The 22599-nt window shown below is 46.4% G+C and overlaps 1 protein-coding gene across 2 annotated transcripts in view; it reads right to left on the bottom strand.

The window, feature by feature from the left end:
• Positions 1-22599, bottom strand: part of FBXW4 (F-box and WD repeat domain containing 4) — a 79477-nt gene that overhangs the window by 10392 nt on the left and 46486 nt on the right. For both annotated transcript variants that reach the window (XM_036336234.1, XM_036336235.1), the window contains exon 6: positions 2693-2758. In XM_036336234.1, coding sequence (XP_036192127.1) covers positions 2693-2758 — 66 coding nt within the window. The remainder of the gene's footprint in view (positions 1-2692; positions 2759-22599) is intronic.

Raw genomic sequence — 22599 nt, 5'->3', positions numbered from 1 at the left:
GAATACACCTTTGGCTCACTAAATACAACAAGCCGGCTTGGGAGCTCCTAGGAAGGGCTTCCTCATCTTAAAAAGGGGCCCCAGGCAAGTACATGTCTTCTTCCTTCCCTCTTCCCTTTGGGTGTTGCCTTATGAGTTGGAAGACCTTTAGTAAACAAACCTGTGGGCAAGGGCAAAAGCCACCTTGACGGGTGGCAAAACAGAAAGCAGAAGAGAAAATGGGCCTCATTCTCTCATTGAACCACTGAACCCCTCAATCCTGGAACCAGCTCACTAGCCAATTTCTGGACTCCTGGTCATGTAAGACAATAATAATAATTCCTCTATTGTCTGAGCCACTTTGAATTAGGTCTTCATTACTTACAGACAAAAGCACCCAACTGATCTATTATGTTTATGAGCAACAACTAAAGAGTCTTGGACTTTTGGCCCACAAAGAAGAAGACCCTGGAGGAGCAAGACCAAAGGTTTCTGAAATCTAAAGGCCTGTCTTCAGAGGAGAGGTTCAACTTGCTTCGTGTTGGGATCACACCTCCAGGAAGGAGATCAACCCTCGATGACAGGAGGCACTCTAAGTCTCAGAGCTGGCCAAGGATGTAATGTGGTATTTGGTGAAGTCGCGAGTTTCCTACCTCTGCAGCTGGATGATCATCAAGAGAATGTTGTAGAGAACACCTTATTTAATTATGTGTTATAACACAATGGCTACTTCAGGAAGAAAGATATGGCTAAGACTTTTCTGGGAAGATGGAGACAAAAGGAGAAGACAAGCTAGAGCAACTGAGGCAAGGGAAACGCAAGATGAGCACATCCTCATTGCTCATTATGGCATTGAAGCCAGACTGTAGGTGCTTAGGGAGAGGTGAAGAGTTCTTAGACTTGACGGGGAAAAAAAAAAAGTATTGACAATACCTAATGCCACTGAGGATGTGAAGAAACTAGATCTTTCATACACTAGGGTCAGAATATAAAATAGTTAAGATACTCAAAACAATTTGGCAGGTAACAAAAACTAAACATACGCTTACCAAATGACCCAGCAATTGTACTCCTGGGCATTAATCCCAAAGAAATGAAATTGTAAGTCCACACAAAAGCCTACACACAAATGTTCATTACAACTCTATTTGCAATAGTTAAAAAACTGAAAACAACCCAAATGCCCTTCAATGGGTGAATTCTATTCAATGGGGAAAGAAACTTGGTTACATCCATACCTGAGAATCTATCTACACTAATAAAAGAGAAACATGCAAATTGGTGTCACTCCACTACGCCCACCAGCCAATCAGAGCGACTATGCAAATTAACCCAATAAAGATGGCGGTTGATTTGCATACACAGGTGTGGTGCGAAGACTGAAGGCTCTGGCTGGAGTGAAGACTAAAGCCAAGCCTCGCTACGGCCGGACCAAAGGCCTGGGTCCCAGGTGCCGGAGGAAAACCGGTGCCGGCAGCCAGGGGAAGGAAGGCCTATTGCACGAATCTCTTCGTGCAGTGGGCCTCTAGTATATATATAAAAGCCTAATATGCAAAGTGTCCCCTCAGGAGTTCGACCGACCAGGAGTTGGATCACTCACTATGACGTGTGCTGACCACCAGGGGTTGGCGCGAAACGAAGGGAGGCCCTGGTTGGCCGCCAGAAGGAAGGCCCCGATCAGCCCTGATCGCCAGCCAGGCCTAGGGACCCTACCCATGCACAAATTTCGTGCACTGGACCTCTAGTATACTATATTTAGCAATAAAAAGTAAAGTGCTATTTATACATGTAACAACTTCTATGGGTCTCAAGAGAATTATGCTGGGGGGACATATCAAAAGATTACATACTATATCACTTATTTAATACTTTCAAAATGGAAAAATGATAGAGATGAGGAATACAAGTGTTGCCAGCGATGAGGGACCACAGGGAGTGGAGCATGGGTATGATTATAAAGGGTAAATGAGGGATCTTTGTGCTAACGGAACAGACAGTTCTGTATCTTTTGCAGCAGTGATTACCTGAATCTACACACCGGGTAAAATTGGAAAGAACTACACCTACCTGCGTGCGTGCACGCACACACACACACACGTGCAATCTGAGTAAGGGTCTGTGGACTGTACCAATGTCAATTTCCTGGTTTTAATATTATACTGTGTAAGGCGTTATTTCATATGAATCTATAATTATTTCAAAATAAAAAGTTTTTGAAAACCATACGATAGAATGGCAGGTAATCAGATGGGAGTGTGTCAAGCCTGCCAAGACAGAGAAATAAATAAAACCTGGATGTATTTTAACTGTTCTGTATAATTCTTTTTATGGGTCTGTAGGCCACTTCCAAAATATCTTTATTTTAGAAAAGCCATCTCTGAGGATAGATGGGATTTTATGTAGCCACATAGGCACTCCCCGGAGAAAAAGTATCATAAATCCAAACTGTTGTTATCATAAATTTCACATGAAATTATTTACCAATTATAAATCACTTTAACAGTCTCCTCAAGCTAACAGAACGATTCCACATGAGAAGGTACCACAGCAGAGGCTGTACTGAGTTTCGGGGCAGGAGTGCTTCCCAGCCTTCTCCCAGAACTCTGGGAAGCCACCTGCAGGGGGGCTGGCTCCACCAGCTCTCCCCACTGCCGCCCTGGCAGCTCCAGCCCCTCCCCCACCGCAAGCCACGGTGGGCTCAGGAATCTCTTACCTGTTGAGGTCCCAGATTCTTAGGGGTGAGAAGTGCCCACAACAAGCCGTTCCAGTCACAAAAGAGCTGCCAAACAAAAGGAGAGCAGAGTCAGGTCTGGCTTGTCAGAACTTGTGGCGGAAATGGCTACACAATTGACGGTGCAGTGCTCATTCTCCAAGGGGTTCTGGGGTTAAGCCAGGATGAGAGAAGCAGCCAAGAGAGCCATCAGAGGGGTTGTGGGAAGACCAGTGGGAAGTACGGTGAGGGCTGTAACCTCCCGGAGCTGCCTGCACAGAGAAACCACAGGTTCACGATGGCTGAGCTTGCCACTCTGACCTAGCTGCATGGTCTCTGCCACCATAAAAAATCATCTCTAGGTGCACAACTCTGAGGCCAAGAGAAGCAAGCCTCTCAGGCCTCAGCTGCATGAAGTTCACAAAGCCAACGCACAGGAATGGTCTCCTGGAACAGGCTGCTGGGTGCCGGACGGTGATGCCCTTCCAGGGCTGAGGGGGTGGGGGCGTTCTTGAAGGTTTTCAGAGCCCAGGGTATCTGTAATGTGGCCCAAGCACAGGGCAGATGTAAAGGCACCGATCAGAGAAAGAAAACGGTGAGAGGTGAGCAACCATATGAAAAGATGAAGCGAGTAAGATGCCTGAAATGAAGGTGGGAGAGCTGGGAATGTCAGAGGCCAGGCAGCCAGGGCCGCTGCGGAGTGGGATGGGAGTCAGGCAGAGTTTAGAGGACAAGGACAGACGTTGCCAAGAGGCAGGTGAGAGGAACACTCCGACCAACTTTCCCAGAGTATCTTTTAAATCCTAAAATAGTGATGGCAAACCTTTTGAGCTCGGCGTATCAGCATTTTGAAAAACCCTAACTTAACTCTGGTGCCGTGTCACATATAGAAATTTTTGGATATTTGCAACCATAGTAAAACAAAGACATATTTTTGATATTTTATATATTTAAATGCCATTTAACAAAGAAAAATCAACCAAAAAAATGAGTTCATAGGTTCGCCATCACTGGCCTAAAAAGTTCAACAAATACAATCTGCAGAGTTTCAACTTAAGTGCAGGCACCAGCCCACTGAGAAGGGTCTGTGCAACGAGCCAGGCTGGCTATAGTGCTAGGACTAGAACTTGAACCTATGAACCAGGCCACTCCTTTGTTAGAGGATTTGGCAGGGGTGGGGAGGGGAGGGGAAGCCTACAGGAACCCAGGGCTTGAAAACCTAAATTGCAAGCAGGAGAGCTGAAAGCAGTTGTGTCACTCAGGAGCCCGGGGCAGGGCAGGGCCATGTCCCTACATGTCAGGCATGGGGGGAGAGGGACTGGACATACTAATGACATGTTTGCAATGCGGGGCAGCAGCCCATCCACCCTGGCCCTGCCCAGCACCTGTGGCTCTCTGATCCCAAGCATGTCAGTGGGGAGATGGATTTCCGCAGAGAGGGCTCTTTAGAAGCCAGGGGCTTTGGCTGGGGGCAGGAGGAAGGGGGGACTTGGCCTGCGAGTTATGACTAGGGAGATGTTAGGGCAAGCACTGGCCAAGCCACTGATTTACAATCAAAATTGTAGGGCAGTTGTCTGCTTTTCAACCCAGACTGACAAAATAGCCACGGGAGCCACCCTGTGGCTTCCATGCCTCAAGCCAAGACTTCCTCTAGGGACATGCTCCATCATCCTACCTTCCTCTCAACCCATGGGAGTGCCAGCAGCCATGAGACTAGAGCAGTGTGCCCAAACAGCCACTCTGTCATCTCCCAAGGGACTCCCAGCCTGGGAAATGGCCCTGGACAGTGAAGACCCAAACTACAAAGCTGCGAGGTGGTGTCCTGACCGCCCCCTACATTTTTCTTTGGAGGGTAATCCATTGATAACTGGTAAAGCCAATTACCTTGGGTAGGAAACGTAATAGCCACTTGGAAGTCATTCGAGCAGGCCATTGGGCTCTCCAGATTTTTGAAGATTTGGGGCCAGGTAAGGGCGCCAGCAGAGACATCTCTTAAGGAGACCTGCGGCAGGCCTCTGCCCCGCCACAGGCCTAAATGGGCATCAAGGTCAGTCAACAGAGAGAGGGTAGGCACCTGGAGCCTGAATCCCTGCCACTCCCACAGCTCTGACGTCCCAGCAGGCCGGGGTGGGGAGGGGGCACTTTGCTGGGACTCCTGTGCTGCTCTATCCCTGCCCACACCCTGGCCCTGTCCATCTGCCACCAGGAGGGGAGCCTCTCAACTGCATGCCCCACGAAGGCCCTTCTTAACTGTCTTTTTATGACACCCATGAACGTTTCTTCCCACAAGCTGTCTTCCCCTCACTTCACCATGTGAAGCAGGGAGGAAAGGAAGGAGGGGAAGTAGAGAGTCCGCCTGGCACGAAGAGTTTAATCAAATATGACACAGCAAAAAAAAAAAAAAACAGTCAAGCAACAGTCAAGCATATCTGGAGCCAGGTTCTGCTGGGGATACTCAGCAGGACTCAAACTCAAACCATGGGGCCGCCTGGGGACAGGGACAGCAGAGGCAGAAGCTGCTGGCTCCCAGATGGCTTGACCATCTTCCTCTGAGTCCCTACTACACTTGGATCTCACCTTCTTGGGACAAATGGCCTTTTGGGAGGTTATCTTCCCATGTTACCTTTGAGATCATTAAATAGCTGGTGGCTCTTTTGTGTATTCCAGTGACCAGCAGAGTGCCTGACCCAGAAGAAGGGCTCAGGACAAATCCGTGGACTTGAACTGAAAGGGCCTTCCAGAGCTCATGGCCAACAAGGCCAAGAAGCTAGTCACGGGCTATGAATGGGGTCCCTCTGCTTCTTAAAGGAATAATTCCCAAATCAGCAGACTCAGACCTGAATGACACATGACAATGATATACTGTTGTATATCATTGGGGCAGTGAAATAAGCACCACAACCAGATAATAGATGAGAAATACCAACAGTACCTAAAAATTAATGTCAAAACTCTCTCGTCTCACACATGCAAATGCACAAACTCTCAGCTTGAGTGTCTAAAAGTCATTCTGACTCCATAAACTATACTCTTTTTGGACAAGAGAGCCCTTAACAGGAGCCAGTCTTTTACAGTTTCTCATTCTGTGCCAAGATCCCCTTCCTACCTATTGGCCCCCTGGCCCCAGGTCAGGTAAACCTGGCATCACAGAGATCAGTATCAGGCCCAAGCAGTAGACATAGGAGCCCTCACATCAGGACAGCAGGAATAGAAAATAAAACACAGAAGAGAGAGAAAGGTATGAAGGGAAATTAGTTGGGTGTGAGTAATTTATTGAGCACTTGCTAGGTGCCAGATTCTGAGCAAGTGTTTCAAAAGCATTAGTCTATCTAATCTTCGTAACCCGGTGCAGTAGGTTTTACTTTCCCTATTTTACAGACGAGGAAACTGAGGCACAGAGCAGTAACGTCAGCTGCTCTAGCTCACACAGGGAGCAAGCAGGAGGACTGGAATTTGAACCCAGTCTTGATTCCAGAGCCCAGGTGGTTTTATACCCCTTGCCACATAAGTTCTCTCCCCAGCACCTAGTATAATGCCTGACACATACTGAAACCTCAAATGCTTGTTGAATGAATGAATGGACAAATGAACAAGTAACTCCACCTGGAAGATGAGAGGAGCGACAGAGTGGCGTGCTCAGCAGCTGTGCCCCGTGGCTGGCCCGGAGCCGCCCAGCTGGCCCAAGCCCCAGCCGCCTCTGAGCCGAGGTTGACACACTTTGGCAAGGGAGGCCACCAGAGCTGTCACATCATTCACCAACATGCCCATCAAGTGTATTCAGTTCTCTTCAACCCGCATTGGCATTTTAATTACTGTTGGGTAAACTAATTTGTACAAATGAAGGCTGGGCTGCCTAATAGAATATGCAAGCTCTCTGACCTCTGACAGGCACTGACACGAGATACAAAGGCCGCCGAGGAAGGCTTTTTATCTGAGCCTTATTACTCTCTATTACTCCAATTAGTCAGGCTCCAGTGCTCCTAATTGGAGGAAAAATTGCAATTAAATCAATTTTTGATGGGCTGCAAGTGGGCTCCTAAACCGCCCCACTTGTGAAACACTGATATTATAGCAGCAAAGGTCACAGGCCTCATCAGCACCTGGGAGCCCCCCAAACCTGACTTCCCTTGGCCCCCTCCTAAAATGCTTCAAGGAAACCCCTGCCCCTCCACTGGCTTGGCCAGCAAGGACGGGAAGGAGGGAGTCATTAGAACATGTCAGGTCTCATTGCTGCCGCGGCCATCTGCTAACCTGCACCACTGACATCATTGCAGTGGCTAAGTCCCGAAGCATGAATACAGTGTGAAGGTCACGCAAACTCACCCAGTGAGGGGGAGCCAGGAGCAGTAGTGCAGTGACAGTACCGTGAGGGAGGAACTAGCGGAGTGGGAACAGAAAGTCAACAGAAGTCAAGAAGAGGAGAGACATAGGCTGGGGCAAGTGAAAGAGTGAGGCAGCCAGTTTCCAAATTCTAGTCAACAGGGCACCCTGAGCCACCCAGCGGGGAAGGGAAATAGATGGGCTTGGAAAAGAAAGAAAAAAAAAAGAGAGAGAGGCAAATAAATCTTGTTCACTCCAACCAACATCCACCTGCATGCAATACACAGACCAGAAGACCAAGAGTCACATCAGTGCTAGGGGCAGGAGCATGCTTATGGGGCCTGCATCTCCAGTAGCGCCTGCCTATGAAGGTGGGGAGGGAGGAGAAGATACCCAGAACTGAAGCTGTAAGACCAGGGAGGGAAAGGTAAACATAATTTTGCTCATCAAACTAAAAGATAATAAGACCTTTATTATTATTTTTTAACAACAAAGGAGGCAAGAATATACAATGGGGAAAGGACAGTCTCTTCAATAAACGGTGTTGGGAAAACTGGACAGCTACATGCAAAAGAATGAAACCATACACAAAATTATACCAACACGAAAACTAACTCACAATGGATTACAGACTTGAATGTAAGACCTGAAATCATGAAACTCCTAGAGAAGAAACATAAGCTCCTTGACATCAATCTTGGCAATAATTTTTTTGGATCTCACTCCAAAAGCAAAACTAACAAAAGAAAGAATAAACAAGTGAGACTACATCGAACTAAAAATCTTCTGAAGAGCAAAGGAAATAATCAACAAAAATGAAAAGGCAACCCACTAAATGGGAAAATTATTTCAAATCATATATCTGACAAGGGGTTAATATCCCAAATATATAGAGAACTCATACAACTCAACAGCAAAACAACAACAAAAATGGGCAGAGGACATGAGTAGACATGGGCCTTGAGGGCATATGCTAAGTTAAATAGATCAGACAGAGAAAGACAAACACCTTATAATTTCATTTATATGTGGAATATTAAAAGACGTTAGCTATAATACATATTATAATAAAATATGAAATGATGGCATCTCAGAATTGAAGAAGGATGATAAGTTTTAAAATAACTGCCCTGGCCAGTTTGCTCAGTGGTTGGAGTGTCAGCCTTCGGACCTAGGGGTCATGAATTCAGTTGCTGGTGGAGGTGGAGGGTACATGCCTCGGTTACAGGCTTGATAACCTGGCCCTGGTCAGTGAGCATGCAAGAGGCAGCCAATCGATGTGTCTCTCTCACATCAGTGTCTGTCTGTCTCTCTCTCTCTCTCTCTCTTTCTCTCTCTCTCTTTCTCCTCCCATCCCTCACCTAACCTCCTCCCTCCCCTCCACTCTCTTTGAAAGAATCAATGGAAATAATATCCTTGGGTGAGGAAAAATAAACCTATTATAAGTTTAAAAAATAAACAAGCAAATCAAAACAACAACAAAAAACAAGCTCATAAACACAAAGAACAGATTGGTGGCTACCAGGGGGAGGGGGTTGAGGGTGATGGGTGTCAAAAGATACAAACTTCCATTATAAAATAAATGTTATAGAGATGCGATGTATAGCACGGTGATTATAATAAATAATACCACATTGCATATTTGAAAGTTATGAGAGAGAAAATCTTAAAAGTTTGCATCAGAAGAAAAACATTTTTTTTAAAATATATTTTATTGATTTTTCACAGAAAGGAAGGGAGAGAGATAGAGAGTTAGAAACATCGATGAGAGAGGAACATCGATCAGCTGCCTCCTGCACATCTCCCACTGGGGGATGTGCCCGCAACCCAGGTACATGCCCTTGACCGGATTCGAACCTGGGACCTTTCAGTCCGCAAGCCGACGCTCTATCCACTGAGCCAAACCGGTTTCGGCAGAAGAAAAACATTTTGTAACTATGTATGGTGATGAATGGTACCTAGACTTATTGTGGTGATCATTTTGTGGTGTATACAAATATCAAATCATTATGTCATACACCTGAAGCTAATATAAAGTTATATGTCAACTAGAGGCCCGATGCACGAAAATTCGTGCAAGAGTAGGCCTTCCTTCCCCAGCTGCCAGCATGGGCTTCCCTCCGGCATCCAGGACCTGGGCTGTCAGCACCAGCTTCCCGCCAGCACCCAGCTTCTCTCCTCTGGCCACCAGCAGGCACCCAGGACCCAGGCTGGCTTCCCTCCAGCCCCGGCTTTGTCAGGAAGGACGTCTGGAATGACGTCCGGAAGACATCTGGTCTAATTAGCATATTACCCTTTTATTATTATAGAAGATTATATGTCAGAAAAAAAATAGCCTGCACACAGAAAAGGAAAGAGTGGAAGGAAACATACTAAAATGCTAAAAGTGATTGTGTTTTGGCAATAGAGTGATTAGCAACTCTTTCTTAAATTTTCTTTATTTTCCAAATATTCTTTAATGAGGGTGTGCTACATTTTTAAGACCAAAACATTATTTACATCTTGTAGAAAACACAAAACCAGACACTCCTGTCCACTGACTCATGGCCAAGAGCAGGTGAACCCAATAATGAGCTGCCTGCTGGAGCAGGTGTCAGCAAAGGTGGCCTGGCACAGCTTGGGCTGAAGCTCTGGGGCTGACCATAGCTCAAGGTTAGGAAGGAAACTCCAGATCAAAATAGCACGCTCCACTGGCCTCCTTCTCAACTAGGCACTAGGCAACAGAGAACAGACAGACCCCCACAGCTGGCAGAGGCCTGGAACACCTCTCCCAGTCATACATCTTCCTCTCTCTCTCTCTCTCTCTCTCTCTCTCTCTCTCTCTCTCTCTCTCTCTCTCTCTCTCACACACACACACACACACACACACACACACACACAGCCTCAGGACAAGATGGTGCAAATAACCACCTAGGTCAGGCTCCAGAGAGAGTGTCCTGAGGCTGAGGATGCCAATGCTTGCCCTCATACTGCAGCCCTAACCAACAAGGGCCACCAAAGCAGGGTTTCTGCTCCCCACAGAGGCGTGCAGTCCCACACCTGGGAAATGCCTCCACAGAAACACAAAACGGTTACTTCCCACTCACACCATGGTAGAAGGTCAGCCTGGCCAAGACCGTGGCCCGCGCAACATCAGGAGGCTGGAGGTACAGACACATTTGTTCCCAAATGTACCCACTCCACTCAAGAAGCAGAAACTTAGAAACTCGAGCAATGGAAGAACAGAATTAATATACAGAGAAAAAATTAACTACATAGGAAACAAAAACTCACAGTACAATGGAATAACATACAATCTATTGAATTTAACAAGAAGTGTGTTGGGGCAGCAAGAAGAGTTTCTACACTCTATTTTCCATATACCTGGCCTCTAAACACAACAGCTTCACCCACTCCCAAGAGAAAGAAATGGCAGTATGTCCCAGTGCTAAAGGAAAAACTGACTGGGTCAGACTTCCTGAGAAATGATAAGATATTCACAAAACTATGTATCCAACAAGAGGCATGGAAAAAGACTAAATAAAAATGGTCATTATTTACACACAATATAGTTGTCTACCTACAAAATCCAACAGACTCAACTAAAACATTATTACAACCAGAATCAGTATTGGATGAGGTAGCTGGCATGCTGCATTGGATAGTGGAAAGGAGTGCAGGCTCAGGGCTTCTGCCTCTGCCACCTAGTGACCGCGTGATCTTAGATGAATTTTTTAGCCTCTTTAAAGCCCAGTTTCTCTATCTGTAACGCAGAAATAATAAAAGGACCTATGCATAAGCTTGTCGTAAAAACTGTGTAAGATGCTCAGAGCAGTGTATGGAACATAGCAAATACCCACAGATGTTAGTTATACATCAGCAATCACCAACCAAAATGTAATTAGAAATCTATTCACAAAAAAAGAATGAAGAAACTGTAAAATAGCCAAGAATAATCCTAACAACAACAAACAAACAAGACAGCCCCATTGGAAAAAAACTATAAAACTTTACCAAAGGACATAGAATTGCTGAATAAGTGGAGAGATACATCATGTTCCTGGATTCGAGGCCTCAAGATGATAAAACCAGCAGTTCTCCTCTAATTATTCTACAAGTACAGTACAGTCCCATTATACTGATTGTGCTTAATCAACTGATTGCAAAATTTATCTGGAAGAGGAAATACTCAAGAATAAAAAAAAATATTTTTAAAAAAACAATGAGAAAGAAGTAACTCTATGTCAAACATACTACAAAGGTGTATTATGATGTTCATGCTGGAACAGACAAATACATTAATGGATCAGAATAAAGAATCCAAAGCCATATTCATATATTTGTAGGGAATTAGTAGATCCTAAATGTGGCCTTTAAAGACAGTAGATAAAAAATGAATTAATCAATAAATGATATAGAGGCCCTAGAACACACACTTGGGGGAAAAATAAAATTAGAGCCCTACCTCACAGCAGATATAAATTCCAGATGGATTAAGGACATAAAAACTTCTTAAGCTATGCAAAAAACATTAAAGTATTAGAAGAAAATATAGGAAAATAGTTATCATCTTGGAGTAGGAAAGACATTATTAAGACCAAACAAAACTTTAAAGCCATAAAGGTAAAGATGACAGAACTACTCTCCAAATTCTAAAAGCTTCTACACAATAGAAAACACTGTAAACAACAAGCTGAAAGGAATTGCCAAATATATAAAATAGTCAAAAGATTAATAACCAGAACATATAAAAAGATCTTATAAATCATGGGGTAGGGGATGGGGGAAGGACGGGGCTAGATAAATGAGCAAAAAAATAAATTTCAAGAAGTAAATTATAGAAACAAATACATATGGCCAAAAAACACATGCAGTAATGTTAAACTTCCAAGTACTGTTCTAAGCACTTCATATAGATCAATTCAACTCTCAAAACATTCCTACATACTTGATGATATTTTTCTAGTATGATAATAGTATTATTAAGTATATCTTAAAGCATCACTATCTTTTAGAATATAAACTGAAATATTTACTCTCAGTGTTCCATAAGCACCAACCTGGGGAGTCAGTTTCATGTGACAAGCATCAAAGTACAATCAAGACCTTAAAGAAAGAGGTTCTCTTTAAGGAATCAAAGGGCAGAAGAGCTCATCCAAACTACCCACCACATAATTGCCTGATCTTTCTCATCCACTGGCCTCCTAACTCTTGCCCGGATTAAGACAGGCCCTGATGACCTGCCAATGAAAAGGAATTCCATGGTGACATCCAGCAAGTTAAAAAAAAAAAAAAAAAGGAGGCAGTGGGCATGAGTGTTGACCTACAGATTTACCATCACCATTTGCATCCCTGGACTACTGCTCTTCCATTAAAACAGGAAAGAGAAGGGGAGGTGAAGTTCTACACTCCTCAGCCGGGTCTGATTGCTGCAGCATTTTCCACCATTACCCCAAGGCTATTGCAAGGGGTAAAGGGTGTTGAGAGACGGAAGGGGGTATCATGGAGGTTGGTAGATCAATAGGGCCTGCTATGCATCATAAATTATAAACAGCAGGGTTACAGATGTACAACCTATGACAAGAAGAAAATAGAGGACTGTATATGTGCATATATGTGTGTGTGTGTGTGTGTGTGTGTGTGTGTGTGTGTGTGTATCACGTAAAACCTATTCCTCAAGAAAAAAGGTCTTCATTGTAGAGGAGGGCTAGCAGCAAATATTGGTATGCGAATCCAACTAATAGTTCTTGTGTCAGCTCCTTTCCTGTGCTGGGGGACAAGGGCCCTGAGTCCTCACATTGGCCACACAGACAGAGGCTTATATTAAAGGGGGAGGTGGAAAAATCAACAGGCTTGAGATAGTATAAAAATGAAGGTACTGAGGTCCTTTTATAAAGCAAGAGACTTCCATCACAGGACTTTTCAGGAAGGTGAAGTTCTGAGGAACCGCCTGATTTCCAGATTAGTTAGTAGCACCAGAAACTTTGACCTTGAACATGGTTTCTCTTCAAGATTTCCTGCCCTCTTAACAATGGCACTAAGGAGGGAAGAGGCAGGAGTCTCTGTCTTCCATCCTGTTCTACCAGGTCAACTGTACTCCCAGAGTCTAGTTCAGGCTGCCTGCTAGTCATTTTCCCCTGGAGGAGGAGGACCAGCCAGGTCAGGACTTGGCTCCAGTCTCTCTCTCTGCCCCACTGAGAGGGTGCTGGCCACTGCTCATTTGTCCAACCTCACACGTCTGCAGCCAGGGTCTTTCCCCTGTGCATGTCACACTAGGAAAGTGGCAGGTTTTTCTAAGGACACCATCAACAGCTTACAAAGGAGGAAGCTCTGATCAGCAGACCATTAACGAAGTGAGGAAGAGGAGGTTAAAGGCAGCGCCATCCACGTATACACTTTGGGACTGGGTGTCTTGGAGTAATTTGGCCTTGATGAAAACAGTAGAGCCTACTGTTCTGTTTGCCCTACACTATCCCTCCGTACATGTGGTTCCTAAGAGATTTCCCGTTCTTATGCACTCTCCTTTCTCTGGACACAGTTAATTGATTTAGGGATGGGCAGCTGACCCAAGCTGGGCCAATGAGTCTCTGCCCTGAGATTTTTGAAAACCAGTCACTCTCCATGACTTAAGTGATGAGCTGCCAAACTCAGAAACTCTTGGCAGCCTTTGGAATACACTGGTCAGCTGGGAAAACGGCAAGAGCTAAGATTCAGGAAGAATGAAAGATGAACACCTCAGAAGTATAAAGTCCTGGCAGCTCTGTGGCTTCTGGGTCCAGCTACTCCTGAGCTCAGATGTATTTGTGTTCTTCCTTTGCCTTGATTGCTCAGCCAAACATTTCCAGTTTTATTTAAGTTAATGTGAACTTAGTTTCTATCACTTACAACCAATCCGTCCTGACCACTATACAGTGCCTCATTCAGTAACTGATGGGTTTCTCACCCATCTGAATATCCTCACTGACAGATGAACAAAGGGCTTTGTCAGGCACCTACTGCACATCTGAGGCCTGGCTAAGAATAGATACCTCAACCATGAAATCAATAGTTGGTGGGTCTGCTAGGAGAACAGTTAAAATAGGGCAGTACAGCCTGGCCTGGAACTTCTCTTATACCCAGGCCAGGAAAAAAATCTACTCTCCCACTCCCAGCAGTTGGTGAGGAGATGATCTGGACAACAGCAGATAACAAGGACGCTGCTCAAGGAGTGGGATTATAGCTTCTAAGGGAGAAAGCCCTGACCTTCCGAGAGCTAGGCTCTTGCATGTCGTTTTTAGAGTCTGATGAGAGTGAAAAGTTCTGCTGGAAACCACAAGGCTCACTCTGATGAGAGTTTGATCCACTCTCAGACCCTTCTATATTCAACAACAATAGTGCCAGGCATCTGAGAAATGGGTCCCTTATAGATACTTTCCAGGTATTTATCTAGTTTGAATTAAAGACAAATAAGGTAATTAAGATAGGAATGAAAACACAGGAGTTAATTTTACCATTTTCTCTTTGTGTATGTTTAAAATTTTCAGAATTAAAAGTTTAAAAATACACACACACAGTTGAGATTTGACCCCAAGCAACTCCTTTGTTACTTCTTTTATCCCTTTCCGATCATGACTACTAGCAGCCCAAAAACCAAGGAAAAAATAAATCTGACCATATGAGCAAACGTGAATATTCCACTGCTCAATCTCACTGACAGATTCAGTGACACACAAAATGCAGAGGAACCAAACAGAAAACTCACACATAGCACGTAAAATCCTGTTTTTCTTAAAAACAAAACAAACAGCCCACACAACCTAAAGCAGTCCCCAAAAACCTTCTCACTCTCTCTTTTTTTTTTTTTAAATAAACCTGGCCCTAGGTCAGAAAGACATTTGAAGTCATAAATCAGAAATTAGGTGTGAGGAAACGAAGGCCCTCCCATACATGGAAAACCACATTCTGGAACATAAAATAAATGATATCATGTCATATAAAAACTATAAATATGTCACTATATATTACATAAACAGACACTTATATGTGTGTGTGTATGTATATATGTATTTAGACATATATAGATATAAATACATACATATAAAATAATTGAAGCAAAACATGACAAGTATTTGAGCTTCGGGTTCCTCCCAAGTACCATCTCCTCACAGGCGGGCACCGTGTGGAGCCTGCCGCAGGGAGCAGCCCATTCCTGCTCCTCTCTGAGCTACTCCACACATTCCCTCAGACCCTCATACCCTAACCAGCCCTTGCTCTCAGAAAAACTTACCGCCATGCTCTTGCTCAGGACTTTGTCAATAGCCCTCACCTCCCCGCCGGCAGGCTGTGGGCACCTAACTCTACCTCCTAAGGCCCCTTGGTAGGCAAATAACTTGGCATATATTTTTTCTGGGAAAAGTCAACCCCTCGATGTTTAATTTCACCTCTTTGGAACATTGGAATAAAGGCCAAACACATCATGAGCCACAGTGAAGCACTGGGGCCAGGGCAGTACTGACTCAATGCCATGCCCACCATCATAGCCACCAGGCCCTCCACTAATGTACCAGGATTTGGGACAGGATGGGGTGTGGTACTGACTCTGCCTGTAACCTGTGGTGCGCACGGCATGCGCGTCTGTAAACGACCAAATTACAGACTTTTGATGTATAACTCTACCTCCCCTCCAATGCCCTCCCCAGATAAGATAAGATCAACCCTTCTTTCCATTCTGTACTTTTCCTCAGAAATTTGGGGGGCAGGGGGTGTGGATGTCAATTGGAGACTCCTACCATAAGGCCTTGAGCCAAGCTACATACCAAGAAAACGTCTCAGGCCACTTATTTCTTTTCTGCTGAGTCTCCACACCTCATCACCACCCAAGCAACATGAGGAAGAGCACTGTGAAGACCAGTATGTCCATCCATTACTCCCCCAGACCATTCCTAGCCCAGGGCCAGTAGGTGGCTGCTGGCCATTCAGCCCTCAGTTTCTGGCTGCCCCAGGCAGAAAGTTATGCTATGGCTCAACTCCAAGGTAATGGTATTTGGCTCCTGGGAGGAAAGAGAACATGGGCCCAGTCACAGCCTTGGGAAGAGGTGCAGGCCCAGCTGGGCTCTCTTGGCCTTGCCATCCTTTGCTGAAAAGACACATGTAAGCAGACACACACACACACACAGCCTGGTAAGGGGGCTTCCAGGATACCACACACATACTCACACAGATGCACCCAGTGCTTGGGGAACAGAGGAAAGTGGGCCCATGAACTCATGCACATCCATGCCCCAAAATCTGTGCTGTAAGCATTGCCCAGCCTTCCTGGGCAGTTGTAATTTTTAGTCGGCCCAGGTGTTAAGCCCCTGCCATTTTCTCTCCCTTCGGCCTGTCTGTCCCTCCCTCCGCCCTCCCACAGTAAGTGCTTTCAGGCCACACAATGAGTGGGAGGAGGAGAAACACTTCTATTGAGGAAGGCGTTTTGTTGTTTCATCCCCAAGGGGGGGCTGAGGTAGGGAAGACGGGGACCCACAAAATTTCTAATAAGCAGTTTCTCTCCTCAAAGCTAAAATGATTTTCTTTAATTGCTTAGTGGGAACCGTTCATTGTGGGGGTCTCTGCCCTCCCTCCCAGCCTAACTGACTTACTGAAGTTTAACAGGGGCTTAACCTGGAGAGACTGCAATTACTCCCCCATCCCACATTCGTACCTGGGCTCTCCCCACAGGGGGCCTTTGTTCCCCCTAAACACAGCAGTGACACAAATGTCCTCAGCAGCAGGGGAACCCATGCAGGGAAGTGGTAATTTTCAGCCCAACGCAATTAGCTGAGGGCTTTTCAGTCTTCCCGGAGAATGGTGGGGAAACTTCAGCATGTGGGAACGGTGCGCTGGGGCTGCTCTGTGCAAGTCAAACAAAAGAGGCCTCTGAATTGGGCCCCGTGGTAAGCCAGGGCTGGTGGGGGCAGCTGGGGTTGGGGCCTGGACAAGGGACCTACATCATCACCCACCCAATCTGTGTCTTCCAATCAAGGCCAGTGGCCCCAAATAATTTTCTGGGAGGCAGAGGCTTGCAAGATGATTGGTTGACTTGTACCTATGAAGCAAAGACTGGGGAATGGGTGGTGGGACTGACCTGGGGCAGGACGTGGGGGTGGGGCGGAGGGCCACAGGGCTATGTCTGTCTGGCTCTCCCCAGAGGGCCTGGAGCTCACATTACACTTTGGACCTTCACAGATACCCCTGAGTCAGGAAGCATTAGGGCAGGAGACTCTCCTGGGAGTGCAGAGCCAGGAGACACCAGGCTCTAAGCCTACTGTTGCCACCACAGCAGCCAAGCAGCAAGGAAGTCACAGGGTAAAAGCAGCATGTGGCTTATCTGGGGTCATTGCTAGGATGTCCAAAGGCCAGAATGTGGGTTCCAGCAGTGGAAGTGATGTGATTACTACCTGCCTCCCACAGCTGGCCCAAGAAGAGCCCTGACCCCATACCCAGGAGAGAAAGAGTAGTTCTCCTGGAAAGAATGAAAAACAACACTAAAAACAGAAGGGCTGGTTGACAAACAGTCAGATAAGAGAGGGAATGAGGAGTTGAGATCACTGCCAGGTGAGAAGACAGGCCAGGCAGGCACCAAGGCAGTGAGCACCGGGCGCACTGGCCAGCCTGGGAGCTGGGACTCAGGAGGCCAGTGTTCAGTGCCAGATGAGCTGCTCACAGCTGTCTAACCTTGGGCAAGCCTGTAACCTCCTGAGGCCTCACATTTCTTGTCTGTAAAATGGGAAACAGTTATACTACAACAATGTTTTCTAACTTTTATCTTATTTTATTTACTTATTTTTTTCGAGAGAGAGGAAGGGAGAGAGAAGGATAAACAGTTGCCTCCTGCATGCACCCTGACCGGGAATCTGCCATGACTATTTGGTGCACAAGATGATGCTCTAACCAACCAAGTTACACCAACCAGGGCAATTTTTTTTTTTCTTTTCAGATTTGAATGACTTTATTTCTTGTCTTACCAAGTTGCTTTAGCTCAGACTTCCAGTACTATGTTGAGGAAGAGTGGTGACAGTGGGCACCCCTGTCTTGTAATGTTTTCTAACTTACAAAAACAGCTACAGAAAACATTTGTGCACTTCCATCTCTAGTTGATTTATAAAACAAGAACCAGGGGAGCTGTTCTGGTTGAGCAGAGGAGAATGGAGGGTGAGCCACACCCATGTGGCCTCCAACCCTGCTGTCTTTGACGCAAACCTTCAGAGCTCTGCCTGGAAACCCCAGAGCCAGATACTCTCCAGGCTACTCCACCACAATGGCCCAGTAGAACCCGGGACCAATGAAAAGGAACAAAGCTGAGCTTCCCATACTATAGGCCACTCTCTACAGCCCTGCCTCCTGGCTGCCCTCAAGTCACACCAACAGAAGTGGGGTCACACCACATTTGTCATTAAAAACCTCACCACAGCAGCCTCTGAGAGCCTGCGTGAACTATATTCAGGAGCAACTATGGCTGGGGGGCAGTTGGAGTAATTTGGCATATGGCTTGTAGGTGGTGGTCAGGTCAAACTTTTTGCCTTTTTCCCCCCAAAACTGCGATCTAGCCTTAAAAATGACTGCAGTATGGTGTATCACCCCACCCCGCTTCTTCACTGGCCTGAACTGGTTGCTGAGAAGCTCTATTCCCACCCACTCCCCCAACTCAAGTCCTGCCAAAAGAGATTCAAAGTGACTCTCTACAGAAGAATCTAGAAAGTAAAGGAGGCTAGTACAAACACCCACAGTTCAGAAATGGGAAAGCAGACCCTCTCCTCACACCCCACTGCTCCTGGAACAGCTTCTTCTGGGAGCAACCCGACCAATCACCTGCAGGGGACAAGCAAGCCTGTCCACACAAAACAACTGGCCCAGCTCTAATCACATCTGGCCTGGATTCTGTCTTCCCAGCCTCTGCTGCCCCTGCGCCAGCCTCGTGTCCACCCTGCACAGCCACTCTCTTCCCCTCAGATGCAAGTCCCTGCTCTGGGACCAACCGCCCCTCTCATAGAACAAAGTCTTGCTGGGGCAATTCCTGAGCTGAGGCAGACAGAGATGGGCCCTCATTCCTTCAAGTACCTCAGGGCTATCCAAGGTCCCCCTGCACTACGTGCTGGGGTGTTCAGGAAAAACAAAACTTGCATAGGCTTGCCCGTAGGCAGCTTAAGTTCCAGCAAGAGAGTCAAATCTTCAATTCATATTTTTAAAAACTGGAAGCAATTCAAGACAATCAAGCAGTCCTAGTCCCAAATGACGGTGCGATCACCTGGGCTGAGGAAGCAGACCGTTTAGCATGATAGTCAAAAAGCATGAGCTCCGTGGTCAGAGGCCAGGGCTCAAAGCCTGGGTGTGTTGGTTCCCAGGGGTAACTTCGGGCATGTTAATTACCTCTTAGGCCTCAGCTTCCTTCCTTCTAAACTGAGGATGGAGACAGCACCTATCTGGGAAGATTAAATGAGATATAAAGTGTTCAGCATAGCACTTGGCATTTAGTAGGCGCTCCATAAGTGTCGGTCATTCTCATCCTCGTCATTATCACCATCATTGGTTAGACAACAGAGAGGCACTGGGGACTGCTGATCAAGAAGTGGCCAGTAAAAGAAACCTATATTGTTTCCCCTCTGAAGCTCAAAGAACCAGGTAAGAAGAGAGAGCGCAGGTTCCCTGTCCCTATCCTTTAGAAAGCTACTGTCAGTACTGATGACAGACAGGACAAATTTAACCTGGCCAAGGGCCACAGGAGATCCTGAGCCAAGCAGGGGCCTTAAAGGGACAGGCTGGAATTTGCACCCCCTTAAACTGACCACAGCCCCCTTAGCCCTCTCCCGCCCCTCACTCTACCATCCGCCTGCTGGCTGGAATGCAGGGGCCCTTGTGCCAAAAAGCCCAGGCTAGACAGGAGGCCAGGAGGCACAGGTGGTTCTCAGAGGAGATCCCTGGGCTCCAGAAAGCATTTCCCCCACAGGCGCAACAAAACTGGGGCTTGTTGTTGGTCAAGGCGCCTTTGCTTGTTTGGGCTGCAGCCCAGACAGTGAGGCGGCCGGGGCAGGCCAGGGGACGCAGAGCTTGGGGTTGGGGGGAGCAGTAGCAAGCCCTTTTGGCACCACCTTCCTCCTTCCCTGGGTTTCTCACTTGGTTCAGCACAGTAACCCAAAGGAGGCTGGGGAAGCACTTTTCACTGCACAGCAAATACAGTCACGGGGAGAGGGAGAAGGACGAAAAGTTTGGGGGGTTGATTTGGTTTTGGGGTATTTAGGTGGTTTGAAAAATAATAAAAGTAAGTTGTTTCTGCAATCCAATTAATTTCAAACCCAGGTTCAGGTCATAAACAGCCAACAGTGATCCCACAACACCTAATACCTTTTATCCCTCTTCTGAGACTTGAAGTTCCAATAGAGCCAGAGTTGGTCCCTAGAAGCCTGGTGGGGATTTTTCTACCTCCTGGTGACAGTGGTTAAGGATGGGGCACAGGCATGGCTTCAGTCAGCCTGACCACAAAACTCTGGGGCCTCAAGATCCCCAGTCCGCACAGACCCATGCGGTCCTGCTAGTCGTGGGTACGCATGGTTTTCCAAACAGAGGCTTGACACCAGACGCTGCCAGAGCCCACTTCTTCCCAAGAACCGAGTTCTCCTGGCCCTGGGCCTGGCCAAGGCTTCTTGCAATGGGTAGCAGAGATTCCAATGATGACCTTAACTTATCTGTTTCCTACATTATTTCCAGAAAAGGAGCCCCCACCCACAGGACATCCTGCCTCTGTTGGTTCCCTTCTGCTAGGCCCAAGCACTGATTCCAGACCCTCTGTGGTCCGACTGCCTCAAAGAGGATGAGGGGAGGGACTCTTCTCATTGGGTCTTTCACAGAGAAGAAGTTTTCACATAGGCGTTTAGGGCAATACTGGGCCTAGGAATCTCTTCCCTAAGCAGCTGCCTGCCATCCGTCCAATTCCTCGAGTTATAAGCCCTGCCACTCACACCGCATTCTCATTGCTTGCTTTGGAATAGATTTGTTCTGGTGGCATGGGGTTTTGTTTTTGTTTTTTAGTTTTAATTTTTTTTTAATTTATTGAGAGTATTACAGATGTCTCCCATTTGCCCCCCAACCCCCACCCCACCCCAGGCTTTCACCACTATTCTGTGTCCATGGGCTATATGTACATATGAATATATGTTCTTTGGTTAATCTCTTCCCATCCCCCCAAGCCCCCTCCCCTCCGAGGTCTGTCAGTCTGTTCCATGCATCCTTGCCTCTGGACCTATTTTATTCATCTGTTTATTTTGTTCATTAGTTCCCACATATAAGTAGGATCATGTGATATTCGTCTTTCTCTGACTGGCTTATTTCACTTAGCATAATAATCTCCAGGTCCATCCATGTTGTCTCAAAGGATGAGATTCTTGTTCTTTGCAGCTGCACAGTATTACATAGTTTAGATGTACCACAGCATTTTCTTATCCACTCATCTACTGATGGGCATTTGGGCTGTTTCCAGATCTTAGCTATTGTAAATAACACTGCTATGAGCATAGGGGTGCATATATTCTTTCTGATGGTGTTTCAGGATTCTTAGGATATATTCACAAAGTGGGATCGCTGGGTCAAATGGCAGTCCCTTTTTTAATTTTTTGAGGCGACTTCATACTGTTTTCCACGGTGGCTGCACCACTCTGCATTCCCCTGGTGGCATGTTTTTGTTATCCACTTTTGAAATCACAAAAACTATGGGTTTCTCTCTGGAAAAACATTAGAATGCCAACAAGGTCATTTGACAGGAAGTTTCCTTTCTCCCCACCTAAGCCACTTGGGATGGAATACAAACCTTTCAGAAGAATGAAAAAAAATGACATAAATTTGCACACACTTGACAGTGGTGTGGGTTCCTGATTTACAGGCTGGGTGACCCACCTCCCTTCAGACTTTCATTGCTACACAGTACCTGTGCCAATATCGGACACTGTTAGCTGCTGGTTTGAGGAATCCTCGAGAAGGTTTCTAGAGAAAACCAACTTCCCATCCCCCTCTGTGAAAACGCTAAGGAGTTTAGACGCTGATGATAAACCTGCTCAGAACTCTCAGGTCAGCTGCAACCTCACAGCCAAGTCCACAGCACCTGCTCTCGTCTGCGTTCAGGGTCTGCGTGCTCCCACAGGGCCACAACCATCCACTATAACTTACCTGAGAAGCACACACAAAACTTCTTTTAGAAAACGTGTCGGACCGAACCAAGATGGCGGCATAGGTTAACACCGGAGTTTGCTGCCTCGAACAACCACTTCAAAAATACAACTAAAAGACGGAATGGACATCACCCAGAACCACAGGAAGGCTGGCTGAGTGGAAGTTCTACAACTAGGAGGAAAGGGAATAGCATACCAAGACTCAGAGGAGGCGCAGTGCTGAAGTCAAATACTAAGGTGCGGAGGTGCATGCGGAGTGGGCTGGTGGCTGAGGGCATGGTTGTCTGTTTCAATTGGGAGGGAGTCTCAAACTCTGAGCTCCAGATCCGGGCGAGTCTCTAGGGACCCAGATGGGAGAAGCGGGACTGTCTGGCTTCGGTCGGAACTCGAAAGCAGCTTTCTCTCCGAGGTTTGCAGCAGTTGCTGGGACTCTGAGAG

Source organism: Myotis myotis, unplaced genomic scaffold, assembly GCF_014108235.1.
Source record: "Myotis myotis isolate mMyoMyo1 unplaced genomic scaffold, mMyoMyo1.p scaffold_m19_p_15, whole genome shotgun sequence".
NCBI lineage: Eukaryota > Metazoa > Chordata > Mammalia > Chiroptera > Vespertilionidae > Myotis > Myotis myotis.
This window is presented reverse-complemented; position numbering and strand designations above follow the sequence as displayed.